The sequence below is a fragment of the Acartia tonsa genome, chromosome 7 (assembly GCF_053477335.1).
Source record: "Acartia tonsa isolate MP-2025a chromosome 7, ASM5347733v1, whole genome shotgun sequence".
NCBI classification, from domain to species: domain Eukaryota; kingdom Metazoa; phylum Arthropoda; class Copepoda; order Calanoida; family Acartiidae; genus Acartia; species Acartia tonsa.
The window spans coordinates 28,765,589-28,783,558 of record NC_137266.1 but is presented as its reverse complement, the minus strand read 5'-3'; the positions used below and the strand labels follow the sequence as shown (position 1 = coordinate 28,783,558).

The 17,970-nt window shown below is 30.9% G+C and overlaps 1 protein-coding gene across 6 annotated transcripts in view; it reads left to right on the top strand.

The window, feature by feature from the left end:
- The window catches only part of RhoGAP93B (MyTH4 and RhoGAP_KIAA1688 domain-containing protein RhoGAP93B), a 63,684-nt gene that overhangs the window by 27,378 nt on the left and 18,336 nt on the right, over window positions 1-17,970 (top strand). For all 6 annotated transcript variants that reach the window (XM_080168091.1, XM_080168089.1, XM_080168086.1 and 3 more), the window contains exons 5-6: window positions 12,280-12,456; window positions 12,891-12,975. In XM_080168091.1, the coding sequence (XP_080024217.1) occupies window positions 12,280-12,456; window positions 12,891-12,975 (262 nt within the window). The remainder of the gene's footprint in view (window positions 1-12,279; window positions 12,457-12,890; window positions 12,976-17,970) is intronic.

Below are 17,970 nucleotides of genomic sequence, written 5' to 3'. Positions count from 1 at the left end.
AAAATCATTCTTATATGATGAATTTTCCCAAGTTTTAAGATTTTTTGGATAGGCCTCCAGGTTCCGGAGCTCCAGGCCTCCAGGTCCTCTCTGTACAGGTAAAAATGAAAAAAAAAATTTTTTTTTTGAAGAGTTAGAAGTCAACTTATGAAACAAAATATGCGTTTTTTTCTTCAAATATGTGAATAACATTCAAAAATATGCATATTTTGTTTCATAGGTTGACTTCTAACTCTTCAAAAAAAAATATTTTTTTAATTTTTACCTGTACAGAGAGGACCTGGAGGCCTGGAGCTCCGGAACCTGGAGGCCTATCCAAAAAATCTTAAAACTTGGGAAAATTCATCATATAAGAATGATTTAATCCCTAATAACCTATCCTCTCAGTCCAAAGATAAAGCCTATACTCCCTGTTTACGCAAATGTGTCAAAACTTCCCCCCCCCTTATTAGATTTTGATTGATTAGTTTAGCAATAAAAGTGACAAAACTTTTCAACCAATAGGTAATTTTAATCTTTAGAAGGGGTAGTTTTGTTAATCAACATTTAACTTGCATTGTCTTATCCCTTGAGATCCCTGATAAAATGAGATGAAAGGGGTATATAAAATGGGGTATGGGACAAGAAGCGTGGGCCTTTTTATGGATGAAAACTTTGCGGGATAAAAACTTTTTTGGAACACCGCTGTCTGTCTCATCATATATCTAGGTAGATTTTTATCATAACAGTGTGTCCAAAAAAATCTTAATTTTTTTATAAAAAAATTGGATAAAAAATACAGTGTGATCCACAAGAAAGGTGTTAGCCATAATTAGAATCTTTTACAGTTTATTAGAACTTATTTTAGATATATTATCATAATGATTATCATCAAAGTTTATCAGATAACAATTAATTATTTCATAGTAATTCAGCTTTCCGCGGTTATTAAATTGAAAAAATTAAAGGATTAAATACTTTTACGATTTTTATTCAATAATCTTTGAGTAATTGTATATAATACGATTTCATGCATGATTTTTCAGTACGGCTGAGAACCAGTTCTAACCTAGTGGATATTAATCGGTTTCGAAGCCAAACTGGAAAAAATCATAATAAAATCTTGCTTAATAACATCAATATTTTTGTTTGTCCATAACTGCATGACTCAAGAAAAAAAATTTTTTTTAGAACATACTGTTAGTTAAAGTTCATACTGTTAGTTAAAGTTCATTCAATTTTGCCTTTGAATGATTAAAACCTGAATGAAATATTTACATTCAAATAGGGCGTTTGTGTTGATCATATGCAACAAAAATCCTACTTGAATTATTCTATTTTCAGTCTTGGCTATGGCTTTGAATTGCAGTTTTTAACTGCTGCAGAATTGCTTTAAGTTGGCAAATTCATAGAAGTAATGTGAACAATTAAATTAGACTAGAATGCCTTTACACACACGCACACAGAAACACACACACACACATACACAAACACATATATAGTCACACATACACATACACAAGGGTTGAATTAGTGTCAGACAAATTGCTTTTATTGGGATAAATGTACATTTAGCATATATATCAATGTATTCTCTCAAGGATGTAAAGGAGTTGGAAGCATTTTTTATCTCTGCTAGTTTTTTTGTATTTGATCCTACTTTGTAAAAGACTATAATGAAACTCTTGTAATTTATGGTATCAATCCTTTTTAGTGGAATATTAACTTTATTGAGCACTAATTTGTTTTGTATCTTTTTACTAGAAGCTCCTTTTTCATGGATACATTATAAGCAAAATAAAACTAAATGTTTAACATTAAAAATAATATTAAATGAACCTCTTAAGAGCTCGTTGACGCTTTGGGCACAAGTCCTCTACGCCACCTTGAACATACGTTTGAAAACACCCAATAGACAACCAACTCTTTGATTGCACGACCTTTGTCTAGAAGTACTAATTAACTGAGTATAGCACTTAGTTGCTCCTGTTTTGGACCAAAGCATTCTCCCTACTCTAACTATTAATGGCATAGCAGCATTAGGAACCATTTTCAACGTCTTTAGATTTGAAATACTCTTTTCTATGCAACTGCCTTATCCACTAAAATCCCTGGATCTTCTTTGTAATTCTCTTAAACTTGTAGATGGAAGGAAATATGTCTGTGTGCCCCACTCAGTGACATACATAGATTTTCGGACATTTTACATTTGTATATAAATTAAGAGCATGCAATGTTTGTTTGTTCATAATTTTAAAAAAATTATTTATGGAAGATTTATAAATCAAATAGCTCTTCTCGGGTATCTTAAAATTACCAAAACCCTCCAAAAAATAGTTTATCTCAAAAAAGGTGGGGGTATGTGAGTAAGGGGTGGTCTTAAGATGACCAGACGCTTAGAGAGAAACCGCCTCTTAAGGTTTAAGTCATGATTTTCATCAAACTTTACATGATTCAAATCGATTAAAATATCTTTATGAATTTCTATCCCTGGTTTTGGCCAAACTAAGTTGCTATGCAATTTTATATCTTCTAACTTCATTTGTCTGTAATTTATCTTTGTCTCATACTTTGTCAATGTCTGTCCATTTAGATCTTTTTGTAGCTAGTTTCATTAATTTTCAGAGTAAACCTTTGAATGTCAAAAATGTGGCTTGAAGTTCCTTATAAAGCGTAATCCGATAAAAAAAAAACACTTTATAAGTAAAGATGTTTTTCAGTGTGACTTCGAACCCGTTTAATATCCGCTAGATTGAAATCGGTATTTAGCCATACTGAAGATGTTTTTCAGTATGACTTCGAACCCGTTTAATATCCGCTAGATTAAAATCGGTTCTTAGCCATACTGAAAAACCATGTATACCATTGTATTACAGACAATTTTCCACGAGTATTAAAATAAAAATCATAAGATTAAAACCAGTTTTGTTAGCCTCGAGGAACCGATATACGATGCGATAAATAACTAATATAAACTAATTTTTAAGTTATAGTTTTCTATTTTCCCTTGCTTTCTCCCCAAAAACTAAAGTTTAACTTAATGTGAATGGATAATTATATATGAATTATGTATGTTATTATTGGGGTAATTATTAATTCATGTTTTTAATTATATCAACATAACAGTTAGAGTTGGCAATCCATCTAATTTTAGGACCGGATTCGGATTCTTACAAGAATCTGTCCAAAATTAAACAGATTCTCCGCGGATTCCGGATTCTTATTTTTTTGACGGGTTTCGGATTCTAGCAATATTTTAAAGAGCTTTAAAAAAATAAATTAAGGGATTAAACTATACCGGGTACTGGGAAGAATCTAAAGTTGCGTTTTTCATATTTTCACAGTAGCTTTTCTCCTATTTCTTGGTGGTTTTCATATTTTCACAGTAGCTTTTCTCCTATTTCTTGGTGGTTTTCATATTTTCACAGTAGCTTTTCTCCTATTTCTTGGTGGTTTTCATATTTTCACAGTAGCTTTTCTCCTATTTCTTGGTGGTTTTCATATTTTCACAGTAGCTTTTCTCCTATTTCTTGGTGGTTTTCATATTTTCATAGTAGCTTTTCTCCTATTTCTTGGTGTTGTAGGGGGGAGATGGGGGGTAGAAAGAAAAAACTCCAGATGCTAATTTTAGCCTAACAATTAAGAATCCGAATCCGCTATTAAAAAACGGATTCGGGTTCATCAATTTATCAGTCATTGTCTTATCCCTTTATATCCCTGAAATTCACGTGTCCCTACAACTACTATATATTAGAAGAGTCCTTGTCATTTTTCATCTTTTCAAATATTGCTTTTCAACAAATATGCTTAGAAAGATATTCATAGCAGGGAGGGAGGGGACACTGGGCTGTTTATTTCACTAGTCCCCAATTAAATCAACAACTTTGGGGACTAATATTGAACTTTGATTATTGGTTCATTAAGTTGAATGTTTAAACGTTTCAATCACTAATTGTAATCTATAGAAGGGTAATTTTGTTTATTATCATTGAGAATGTACATGAATTTATCGGTCATTGTCTTATCCCTGTATTCATAGAATGTACGGACAAATAGATCATAGATGTATCCTAGAATTTTATTAATTTTGTCTTTCTCTCTTTTTTGTTTGTGATTAAATTTCGAACCATTTTAAATCTTAATTGCGATTGTTCTTAACAGTTTGAATACATGAAAAAAATAATGGTGCTTTTCCTCCATGAGCATTACGAGCACAGAAACCCGCTTTTCATATTGTTAATTTTGAAAAATATTGCAATGGTATTTTCTGTATATGCTTAACCTAAAATAAAACAAAGACGAAATCACATAAAAATATCCTCCCTCCTTCTTATTTTAACTTTTTAACTATTGAAAATAAGAGGGAAGGTGTTTTTCTGCTCAACAAGACACTTTGGGGTTAACTGCCGAATATACCTACTTAAATTTGACTACAGGTGGTTTAAATTTTCCTATTTTTATTATACCTAAAGCCCAGACATATAGATATGAAAATATCAAGATCATGCTCTAAGAAGGAAGGATTTAAACAATGGATATTAAAACAACTTTCAGAATTGAAAAATTTTTACATGAATTCATACATAATGATTGGGTTAAGCAGAAATAAGAATCTTTTAAACAGGGTTATTTAAAAGATGATAATTAAAAGTTCTGCTTTTCACTTTTAAGTATTGCTTTTATTAATGGAGTCATTCTTGTTTAGTGAAACTCTTGTACTTAATAGCTTTTAACTATTTTTACACAGCGACATGGGCAAATAATCTTAGATTTAAATAAGTTTAAATTCTTCAATTTTAATTTAAAATAAACATCGTCGTTTTGGAGGACATGGGTTTCGAATCTTAGCCCAAATCAAGCCATAACTAAAAACGTTAACAATAGTTCCTACTTCTGCTACGCCAGATGTGTGTTTTAATGTTAAGAGTGGAGGAATTGCCCCACTCATTATCATGTACTGTTGGTCTTCCACACTAATGTCGTGCAATCGAAGTGTTGGTTGTCTGCAATAGTTAGGGTGTTAAGATCAGGGGACCTACGTTCAATCGTTCCCAGATTATCAATATTAATCAGATATATATTTGGAAAAAACACTTCAGAAAATATTCTAGTTTTCAGAAACAAAACATGATATAAATTAAATCTTTAAATACCTTTTCCCGTCCCTTAAGCAACCTTGATTGCAATTTAATTGACATTTTGCAAGATTCTCGAAACTATTAAAAGAATTTAATGTAATACATATTTAGTTCAAACATTAAAGAATGTGTCACTTCAACTTCGGAGAGCTGCTACAAAGATTTTTCAGTGTTTTCCCTTAAGGTGCCTTGTTGGGCACAAAAACCCTACACCACCTTTTTAAAAGCGAAGCTTTTCTATAATTAGGGTCGGTCCGTCCGTAACAGATAGCTTTTTTCGTTAATTTAGACATGTTAGAATTTTCCTATCGATTTCAAATTTTGCATGGTGATTCCTTTAGTAGTTAGGTACGATTTAGAAAGCGTAGCAACTCTATAATTATTACTAAAATTTCCGTACGTCCATTTTAAACATGTTGATTTTTTTACTTTTTTAACAATAAATTTTCATGTGATCCAATCATCCGATTGATCTGATTTTTGGTATATTGATTCCTGGGACAACAAAGTTTAATGTTATAAGCGAAGCAACTCTTTAATCAAGTCCTAAATATGTAAGTATGCCCATAAACATTATCCTGTATAAAGCAGTTTTTCAACAAATTTACTTACAATTTTGCTTCGACTCTTATACATTTATATTCTGATTATTCAGTTCTGACACTATGTAAGTGTTCATGTCCGTTTGTGCTACCGTTTCAGTGCTTCGCTTTTATGGATGTTGTCATCCTTGTTAAAAATTGAAAATAAGGATGAGTGAGTGGTTTTTCGTCATGTTAGGTCACATTGGGTATTATGTAGCCCCGTGGGGTAAGGACTCCGCAGGTATAGGATCCGAAGGGGTTTTGCATAAATTACCGCACCCTCTGAATTTTAATTTATTTTTAAAATAAGGAAAGAAGTTTTAATGCATTTTAGGGAAAATACTGTAAAAAGTAGTTGAATAATATAAAATCTTAGAATTGAACTGAATTATATTATTTTATGAACAACGAGGACAGACAAATCAAACAGAAAATTGAAGTTTCAATAAGAGGGGGGGTTTTAATGCAACCATCCCGTAATCAGTGAGCAAATGGCACTTAGAATTCGAATTTCGATCTGAACTTTTGCATAAGTAATCCTTGGTAGGTCTATTTTCCCTAAATAGAACAAAAAGTTGGAAAAGTAACGGCTGGCGGCTCAGCCATTTAGCCGTTTTTTGCCTATTTTCAGGGTAAATTCATCATCAATTACGTAGGAATCAACTTTTTAAAACATATTTTTGGTTTAATTCATTTTAAATGATAGCAATAACCATTTTTAAAACTTCTAGTACCAACAGCTACCGTCTAGAACCGTTTGATAGCTTTTGGAGTAGAAAAGAGTATTATGTGAAGATAGGTTTCGTGACTAATTTGCAATATAGATATCCAAAAAATGCCAAAACGGCTGAGCCGCCAGCCGTTAGCCGTTACTTTTCCAACTTTTTGTTAGATTTAGGGAAAATAGACCTACCAAGGATTACTCATGCAAAATTTCAGATGGAAATTCGAATTCTAAGTGCCATTTGCTCACTGATTACGAGATGGTTGCATTAAACCCCCCCCCCCCCCTTAAGTTGTTAGTTATTTACTTTCAGTTTTTCATTCATTTTTAACATTAAGATTAATTCACAAAGAAGTCAAGTAGACCCAAGAAAATTAAACCCATATTTTTCAATTTCTTCTTTAATTGAAGTCATATTTATTGTAATTTTTTTTTATCTTTAGTCCATTAGACTCTTAAGCTACATACCTATCCTTTTATTTATTATGAATTTAAACAAAAAACATTTGATTTCTCCTTTTTGTATTTTTGATATTCATCGAAATAGTTTTAGAACAAGACTAACCAAGTTGAGCAACGAGATATTATTTAATATACCTAAAATTCAGAGAAAGGGGGGACAATGGGCTGTTTGTTAAACTAGTCCCCAAAGCTTTATTATAATAACGTTTTCTTATTCGTTGGCTTAATAACTTTGAAGACTTGAGTGAATTTTGTTTGGTTGATTTATTAACTTAAGTGTTCAAACGTTCAACCACTAATTTTAATATACAAAAAGGGTAATTTGTCACTTTGTGTATCAATATTGGGGATTTACAACAATTTATTGGCCATTGCCTTATCCATTTAGATAGGGATTGCAGAATCTAAGATTAGGAAGAAGCCTCAGACATTTAATTTGCAAAGTTGTCATGGATATAGGGATCAGTAAATGTGACAAATTTATCTTTAAATATTGAAGAAGAAAAAAACTGCAAACATCTCTTTTTAACAAGGGGGGGGGGGGTTAGTGCCCAACTTGCACTTTGAGGGAAAGCACCAAACTTATGGCTCTCATTGATCAATTAATCTTATGGAATGTTTCAAATGTGCAAATGTCAAAATTTTAAAGTGAATATTTATCCACATATCCCTGAAAATTGAGCACTGAGAAATTGTAATTCAGTTGGAAAATTGTTTAAATCTATTTCTCCCGATAGGATAGGGTTGTGGCAATTTTAATCATTTCACAAAAGACTATATGGATTCTTATGGAAGCTTTATGCAAGTCAGGATAATTAATTTAGCTGCTTGCCGAGCATTTCCCTTAATGCACAATGTACTTTTTGAACCCTCTTTTTTATGTTGCATTTGTTCATATTAATGATTTGTTACTGTTTTACAATATTTAAAGTAAGTATAGAAAATTTGTTAATGGGATCAAAAGTTATTCTGACTTGATATATATTTTAATTTAATAATATATTAGTAATATTAATGGTTATAGTAATGGTAGTTGTGGCAAATTGATAATAAAAATTATTAGATGTATCTGGTCTAGTTTAATTTATAACTAGCGGCTACAATCCTAGCTTATAATAGAGCCATTATATTTAATAATGAATCTATATAAAGCTAGCTACATTGAATTAAAAACTCAATCGATGCATTCGTTAGTAAGATCTTAAATTACAAACAAAAACCTTACTATTTTATGTTATAGATTTGTGCCAATGCCTTTATGTATCAACTAGCGGCTACGCCTCTAGAGGCCTCTAGTGGCACTTTGAATGCTTTTACAAATATCTAATTAGAGAAATAATTGGTTTATTTTTCGTCTCTTTTTTGGGAAGGGTAATTTTTTTCTAGGGGAGATTTCTCTTGGGAGGGTGGTGGTACCCTCCCTCAAAATAGTTATAAACCTTACCGGCACCTATGAGAAGCTACCCTGTTTAAGGAGAACCCGATCGGTTCAGCGGTTAGCGAAATCCTTTGGTACAAACACACAGACAAACAGACATCCTGTTACTTTAGTATAAGGATGAATAAGTGATACATACATATTATATATCTTTTGGATTAGATTTTCAACAATTTTTTGTAACAAAATACTTGATATAAAAAGTGAATAAAATGCAATTTTATGTAAACAAAGGCTAATTTCCTTCTACAACGAGTTAAAATCTTAAATTACTGTTCTCTACAGGGACAGATACCATGGTTCTAAAGAAAAGACAGTAGCCGATAGATTGATGCACCTCCCCAATGATTATACACTAAATAAAACCTTCTGTAGATTACAATTATTGGTTGAAATGTTTGAATACTCAACTTATTGAACCAATAAATCAAATATAAGCGCCCAATGTTGTGAAGCCAACGAATAAGAAAAGGTAATTATAGAACTTTGGGAACTAGTGTAATAAATATACTTATTTTTCCTCCCGGGACAGATATAGACAATAAGCGATTCAAATTTATTTGATATTTTAAACATGTTACTACTCATTCTACCATTTAAATCATAAGTGTTAAGTGCAAATGGAAGGGGAACTCTTTTTGTTATAATTCTATGTTAAAGTCCTAGAACACATTAATTTACAGCAACTGCATTTGGAATAATAACCTTAATTTACAATCCTTTCTAATAAAGGCAGGCTATCTGAGGCAAAATTTACACTCAGATAAATATTTGATGGAAGTTGGATATAACTTCCGTTGTCCAATCTCTGTTTATTATGAAGAATTACCCCCTTTGTTAATTTCATTTAAATAGGTCCATTCAGGCTAGAAATACTAAGAATTATAAACACAGCAGAATTAATGACAGAGAAAACAGTTGGTTTGTTTGTTTTTATCAGGGAAGAGGGATAGCAATACAGATATAAAATCTTTCTAATAAAGCTCTAATTATACCCAAAGAGGACTATCCATGTTTAATATTTGCTTTATCGACTAAATAGTTAGGTTTCACCATGGTTTTATATGAAAAAAAATGAAATGTTAAGCATTTTTTATTTATTTATTTTTAAGCATATTTATATCATTGAATGTTTTGATGAGTTGAAACTGTTGTCTAATAGCTTTGACACAAAAGTATATTATTGTGATTAAAAATGTATATTTAGAAAAATGGTTAGTAACTTGTAAACAGTTTAATCACTGTACTTTTGCAATTTACAACATTTAATGCTTTTCTGTAGTGTTATTTTATTTTGTCCTTTGAACTCAACAAAGCATTTGATGATATTGCTTTAAAAATTGCTATACATTTCAAAGTTTTTTTTCATACAAAACCATGGTGAAACCTAACTTTTAAGTCGATAAAGCAAATATTAAACATAAACCTAGTATAATCACTAAAAAAATACTATGGGTCAATGCTGGAAGATGCTTAGAATCACTTGCTCTAGTTCGTGGATAGTCCTCTTTAGGCATTTCCTATCGATTTATACCTGAAACAATGAAAAACTCCCTAGTTTAAAATATCAAAACATCTGTGTGACCTTTTTATGTTAAGATTTTTTTTATTTTTCTGACTACCTATATGATTTCTAATTATTCACTTACCCCCCTCCTTTCCTGGGGTTTGATGCGGTAATTTCACACGGTTCCACTTTTTCTGACAACTTTTATGTAGAGGCAAAGCTACTACATGACTTACATTTATTTAACTCCCAATATTTTAGTTATTAATAAATGTTGTTAAAATTTTAAAAATGAGATGTACGAAATTTGATAATGGGTAAAAGATTATTTGGTGATTTCCCTTAAAGTGCCTAGTCGCTCCATCCATCCCGCCTCGTATTTTGTAACAAATTAAAAAAAGTGGGGGAGGGGGGTTCTCAATTTAACCCAACCTGGCCTGTCCTAAATAAATAAACCAACCAAACTAAAATGTAACCCAGCCCCCACCTCTTAGTTTCAATTTAAAAAAATAAGGCCCTTTGAGGTAAACGCCTGTTTTATTATTACTTTGTATTTAAGCATTCTTGTTTTTTTTGACAAGTTTATTGAGTTAAGAATTGGATTAAGTGTATAACTGATAATATTAAATGTTTGTACAATGCAAGCATATGTATTAAATAGCTAAAATTACATTTGTGTGCTTTGAAAAAGCTATACAAAATATTAGGGGCGGGTTGGCTCAAAATAGCCCAAAACCATCACAAGAAAAATCAAGCCTTAAAATCATTCCAGAACCAATGAAATAGAGACCTTATGGGTTCAGTGGTTATCGAGATCTTAAAAGAAATACATTATATCTTTACTTCTTCATAAAATAGGAAACATATATATCGAGAACAAACTACTAAAACTAAATGTTTTTACTAGGGAAAAAGTCTTTAGATTAAGCTGTTTTAAATCATGGCTGGATTTAATTTACCCTTTTTATTATTTACTTTTTAAAAATCTTGTGAAAATTATTTAGAAAATCTTCAAACTGCTTGATATTTTTTAGTATTTTTTAATTCTATTTTTATTCAAAAAGATTTTAAGGACTAACCGGCAAAAGTTGTTAAGTTATGTCACTGAGTTGAATATTGTCTTTCAGCCGCCACGTTTTGCGGCTGCAGCTGAAAATTGTACTAAATTAAAGCAAGTAAATGTAGCAGCTGAGCCCTGATGAAAATCTGCAATAAAAGTGTATTTGTTTGTTGTATGTGTAAGCTGTTCAGATATGTCACCGAGTTGAATATTGTCTTTCAGCCGCCACGTTTTGCGGCTGCAGCTGAAAATTATACTAAATTAAAGCAAGTAAATGTAGCAGCTGAGTCCTGATGAAAATCTGCAATAAAAGTGTATTTGTGTGTTGTATGTGTTGTCAAAAAGATGCATTAATCAACATTAAAAAACAAAATTTGTAGCTGTCATACATTTACTCTTTGGCAGAGAAGTATATTCTCTTTAAAAATATTTTGTTGAGTACATATTATTAAAATGTTACTTAGGGCTTGAATAAACTTTACAAAATTTTACATTTTTTTTTCTTTACAATTTTAAGTAAGGAAGCAAAAGCTTAATACATTTGTACATTTAGTACATGATAATAAGTTCTAAAGAATTATCAATCTTTTTAAAAATAAAATTATATTTTAGAAACAAAATCACTTTCCGAAATTTAATATTTTTCAAGTTTTCAACATTAATTTCCTCACATATCTGTAGTGTGTGAGCCTTCTCGTGGAAATAGGGATTGGTAAATTGAACAAGACAGCAAACTGTCATAGATGTTTGGCCATATGTGCATCTTGTTCATGTATGTCATTAAAAATGGCATATAGATTTTACTTCTTCCACTAATTTAATTGCTTCTTTATCTAGGAGCCTCTAAAACAGTGGTATTCAAAAAATATGTTTATGCGTGTTAAATTTTTACGACTAAAAGAATTACAAAAAATGGTTTCTTTTTGTTTTATGTTGGTAATTACAATATAAATAAACTATAGAACCTAATCGATTAAGTAGTTACTGAAATCTTAGGCTACAGACAAAAAACCCGAATACTTTATATGAAAGAATAATTCTGCTAATTTTCATAACGATAACACAATATTTTTCCAAATATCTTTGAGTAAAGAAAAGTTATGTTTTCAAAAATCTAATTGGATAAAATTGATTACCTATGATTTTTGTGAATTTTTAACGTTTCTACTTATCCCTGATTTTTTTTTCTATGTTTTCTCAATCTTGAGATGGAAAAATTATTTAATAAAAGATTAATTAGTTTTATATCAGATAAACTTGCAAAAATAATATTATAGAAACAAGAATGATAACATCCGTTAGGTGCAAAAGACATATCTGAAGCAATTTAAAATGAGACCATACGGAGAAAGTGAGTTTTAATTTATTGACCATTTCTTCTTTTTAGAGAGAACAAGAGTGTTGAGGCTCGAACTGGGAGTCCCAACCTTGACCTGGCCCGGACAGGTAGCCAGGCAGGCCAGCCCGCCAGCAGGACACCTGGCAGTCAGCAGGCGTCAGCCAGAAAGTCCGTGACCAAACTTGTGACTGATAATGATACTCAAACATCTACCCAGCATAACAAGTGAGTTTTTTCTTTCATTAAATGCGGAAATATAAAGCAAGGATATGAAAGGTACATTGCATTATTTAAAGCACCTTTCTGCAGTAATGTCAAGCTTTTTTTAACTACGTTGGGTTTAACATTATCAATGTCTTTTGATAGTAGTTGAAACATTAACATTTTTACACCCTTTGGGCCTTTAGGGAGTTTTAGCGATTTCCATGAAGATTAGGTTTTTAATGTTTTAATATTTCAATGTTTACACGTACTAGGACGTTTTAACGATTAACATGTTAATAGGTTTATTGTATTTTATAAAAGTTTTTAAATTTTTTTTTCAATGTTCTACTACTAAAAAATATTGAGAGAAAGAAAATCTTTCATTGAAAACATCCAAAAATGTTAGCTAATTTTTCTAGTGCTCCGTATAAAAATAATACAATATTTTGTTGTAGATCTAAAAGATATCAGCGGTCAAGATGTAGAGCTCATTCAACTACTTGCTCACTTTCTTCTAACAACTCCAGATCTAATCATAAGGTACGTACATACATTAACATTTAGTCATAGTTTTAGAGTGGCTTTGCTTAAGCAAATTTAATGTTATTGCTGAATTTATAACCAAGGGCGTAATTCTTTTAAATCTGAAAGTAAAAATAATATTGGGGGGAGAATTTTCTTAGGAGGGTAGTGATACCCTCCCCTTAAATAGAATTAAAACTGTCCTTGACCTATGAGTAGCTTTAATGTAAAGGAGAGCCATATCTGTCCAGCAGTCAGCGAGATCATCCGGTACAAACATATAGACAGACAAACATCCTGTTACTTTTATGTAAGGATTACTAGCGGCTTCGCTCCCTATAGGCCTCTAGGGGCACTTGAGGAGGGGGGAGTTGAATCCCAAATCATTTTTTTAGGGGGGGGAGGGTTCACAGTTAGCGAGAGCATCCGGTAAAAAGATATAGACAAACATCCTGTTACCTTTCTATTTGGATTACATAATTTGTATTAAAACTTAAAATGACTTGTTATATTGAAAAGAACTCAAATTTTGAGCTAAAAAATAAAGAAGAACCTAATTTGCATATTTTTAACAGTTTACTCTGTAACATGATATGTGTTTAGTAAGGCTGGCCATCATTTCCACGCACACACAAAAACAAATAATTTAATAAAATCGCAAAAAAGTCCAAACATTATTTCAGGCGACAAACTTAAATTAAGATGTTTTCCAGAATGGCTTTGAAACCGATTAATATTCGCTGATTACAACTTGTTCTCAGCCATATTAAAAAAATCATGTATAGAATCGTAAAACAGACTATTTTCCACGAATATTGAAATAAAATTTATACCAGTTTTGTTAGCCCGGGTCTTAGGACCTTAGGTGCTAACAAAATATTAATATTTGCAATAAACTGTCTATAATGCGATGCGATTAATAACTAATATCTAGGTAACTTTTTGACAATACAATGATATGCCTTTTGATTTTGCGGAAATATTAATTTTTGTTGATTTTAGACGGAGACTATTGCCCATTAATATGTGTTTAGTAAACTAACATAAATTGTAAAGCAAAATGGGGGAAATTAACTTTATTTATATATATTCAATTCATTAATTTAGGTATAGTCTGTATCATATACCATGGGCATAATTGATGCACACATAATTTTAGAAGGATAGATAAATTTATTGTCGATTTTCTATCCCTTTGTTAAATTATTTATCTTTTTTTGTGTTTTGTGAAGTTTTGTATTGGCAAGGGGGAGGTTTTAGTCTATTATTCAGTTGAGTTTTTACCCATGGCCAACCCTTTGAAAAATATTTTTTTTTCATTTTCTATGAAAAACTATGGTTCTGTTCATTACTAATTCGATGCCCATAGAGACTAGAGGCGCAACCGTATTGATTAGGAATTAAACTAATTTAGATCCAAATTTCCCCTTGAACTTTAGATTTAGATTTCCCTTGCTCTGCAGTAATAAGGGCAGGGATAAAGGGTTAAGTTAATGGATTGATAATAAGTTAGGAAGCAATGTTATATGTAACTATTAGCGGCTACGCCCCTAGAGGCCTCTAATCCATATCCCCATTTTCAATTTAAGTTTTGTAAAGAAAATATTTCAGTAGGTTAGCATTTTTTTGGCAGGTTGGAGATATCCTCTCGTAGAATAATTAAAAACTTGCTCTAGGCCTGTAAAAAGCTTCGCTGTAAAGGAGACCAATATCTGTTCAGCGGTTAGCAAAATCCACAGCTAGAGACAAGAAAATCTTACTACTTTATAAAATGAGATATATACTTGCGGCTGCGAACCCACCTTATAGTTGCTCTGTATTCAAAGGAGTAAGAAGGGGGCAAATAGAGAGCTTTAACAAATAGATTTAATTTCTGTAAACCAGAAAATCCAAAGAAATCAAATGTTTTATTTACAAATACTTTATTCCCTGTGTTTTAGGATTTGTATTTCTACTGTTTATTATGCTGCAGATAAAAATTAAATTTTTCATTGCCTTTTTTTTACTGCAGCTTTCCTATTTATTCAATTATATGTTTTTTTGTGTATTTTATTTTTTGGTAAACCAATATATTATTTTTCATTGATTAATCTTTTGAGAATGTTTGAGGACAAATTATATACTTATTAGTAGAGTAGCAATACGTAGGCAGCAATATTTTAGACGAAAGTAAAGTATTATACAGACAGAAAAGAGAAAATTCATAGGAAAAAATAATAATCTACATAAGTTGCTTAGACAGACAGACGAACAAACCCCATTAATACCAAAATTTATTTTTAAACCCAATCACTAGTAATGATATTTTTGTATTAGATGAAAATGGATAAAGCTGTTAACTAGAAATTCAAGTATTTTTATTATTTTCATCCCTTAATGAAACATGAGATTATGACGTTTTAACAGCCTAACTAACAATAATAATAACATGAAAAAGAATATTCCACTAGTAGCAAAGCTTCGTAAAGAAATAACTAAAATTTTGAAGAAAAAAAAAGATCTACACATAGCAGGACTTGTACCTGAAATTAACGACAGACAAACATAACTCATTTGTAGAAAAACTTCCCAAGAACAAAAAAAACAGAAGCCTTTTTTCTTTACACCCGTCAAAGATTTTTTTATAAACAAACAAAGAAATGTTTCACGTTACAGAGGGAGAAAATTAACTTTATATTCAATTTCCTAATTGATGTGTAATGTGTCTCTTTCTAAACTTCATAGAATATGGAATAAATACTAGAATAATAATACATATATGATTACTTAAATCTTTTACCAGATGATCATTAAGAGATATAAGTTTTCCGGAATTTTAATGTAGGGAGTAGATTTGAAATCTGCATCAAATTTTAAGGATTTTTTATAAAATTCGTTTTTTGTATAATTCTTTATCTAAAAGCGAAAATACATTTTAAGGTAATTAATTTTGACCAATAGGATAGTTGGATTTTAAACTACCTGCGCTCTAATTGGTTGAATGATGTACGACATCCAATCAGAGCGCAGATTTTTTAAATCCACCAATCACGGATGCCAAAATTAATTAACTTAATTTGTATTTCCGCTTTTAGATAAAGAATTATACAAAAAATGAATTTTATAAAAAATCCTTAAAATTTGATGCAGATTTCAAATCTACTCCCTACATTAAAATTCCGGAAAACTTATATCTCTTAATGATCATGTACTCGTAGCTGGCTATAATAACAATACCAATGCCACTCCCATTGCCCCATCGCTCCCTCTTACAGGGTGAACGAACTGACCAATAAATTATGTCCATGTTTGCAACCTGAATTTATGACAATTTTATTCCTGTCATAATATCCACGTATATTCTATATCCATTGAAAAATATCTTATATACTAAAATATTCCTTCTCTATCCTTATATAAAAGTCTCAATAAATTGAACATAGATGGTAATTATTTAAACCTCCCCCTATAATCTCGATAAAGCTATTTAAAAATGTGTGTTGTTAGTAAGCTCAAGTAGCCTTTCTTCTAAAATGGTGGAGAAAGATGTCCTAAAACCACTATTTTAGATCTAAATAAAGCTTACCTGAAAAGCACAACCAAATAGGCTCAGGAGAATTGCTTTTATTGTAGTCTAAGGACATGCTATTGACAAAACTTTAATTTGTGTTCTTTTTGACTTTAATAAAGCGTTTGATTGTATCTTTTAATGAGTTTTCTTTACATTTTTGGATCCTATTTTACATTTTGTTTGATAGTTCGTCCTCTTGGGGGTAATTTCTTTGATCTGAATTATTCCTGTACACAAAAAAATGTATTAAAAGTAGGTTACATGAAAAAAAAAATACCAAAAAGGATTTTGAACAAAGTTTCGAGTATATAGAAATTAAGTTAAGAAGTTGAAGCAACTTTTTCTGCAGATTTATCTCATGAGCCGACAAAGTTTTAAACAGGGATGTAAGGGACAGCTAAAAAGCAGCAAATAGAGCAAAAAGAGCCAATGTAGTTTCAGTCAGGGATCATGGATTAATCCATCAACTTTTAGACTAAAAGACGAAATAAATATTTTTCCAGTGACAAGGGACTAGGAAACAATTTTAAGTAAAAATTCCCCCACAACCCACTTCCCACTCCCTTCCTACCCAAAATCATTACACAGGTATAATTTGATATACTGTATGTAACATTGAAATTGCTACATTTATAAACACAGACATGTAACTAAAAACACACATATATAGAAGTAATTAATATAGGTTTGGGTTAGCTTGGCTTCTAGGTTAACTTTAGAGGTTTACAGGAATAAAGTAATATGTAGTATACAGATTAAAAGTACACAATTTAAATGTATATATAATATACTATTTAAAATCATGTAATAATTCACTAGAACTATAGCATGTCTTTTAAACACTGACATTTAGGAATGTAATAAACAGTAATGAATCTCTTGTTGGGTTAATTAGTGCATAAAGTTTCTATTTTGACTTACTACCTATTACTAATTTCTTGAGGTACACTCAATATAGATGTATTCATTACAATATACTCTATTTTGCACTACCAAAATATATCATATGGGTGCATATGGAGGGAGAGGGTAAAGAATATTCCATTTACATCCCAAGATTATTAAGATATTGAGCGATAGCTCATCTTTTAATACCAAGAAGTGTAAATAGAATTCTTACTAAAGTGTGGCTAATTGTCTTAGGAATTTGTATTTAAAATTTCTGTAGGACAATTATATATTTTTTTTTATTTGTCCCAAAAGTAAAAAAAACCATACCATCCAAGGTTTTTAAATCGAAGACCTGTTCAAAAAGATTTCAAATTCGATTATTCTTGTTCATAGGAAACTATGTACAAAGTAGCTTTTGTGACATTTGTTACTGACTTCTGTTCTTGGATTGTAAGAATCTACAATAAAAACCTATGCTCATTAACTTTTACCAACGTATGATAGAATAAGATATTTTATTTGTTCTCAAATTATTCCTGGTATCATTATGCCTATCTCTGTGGCTATGAGAA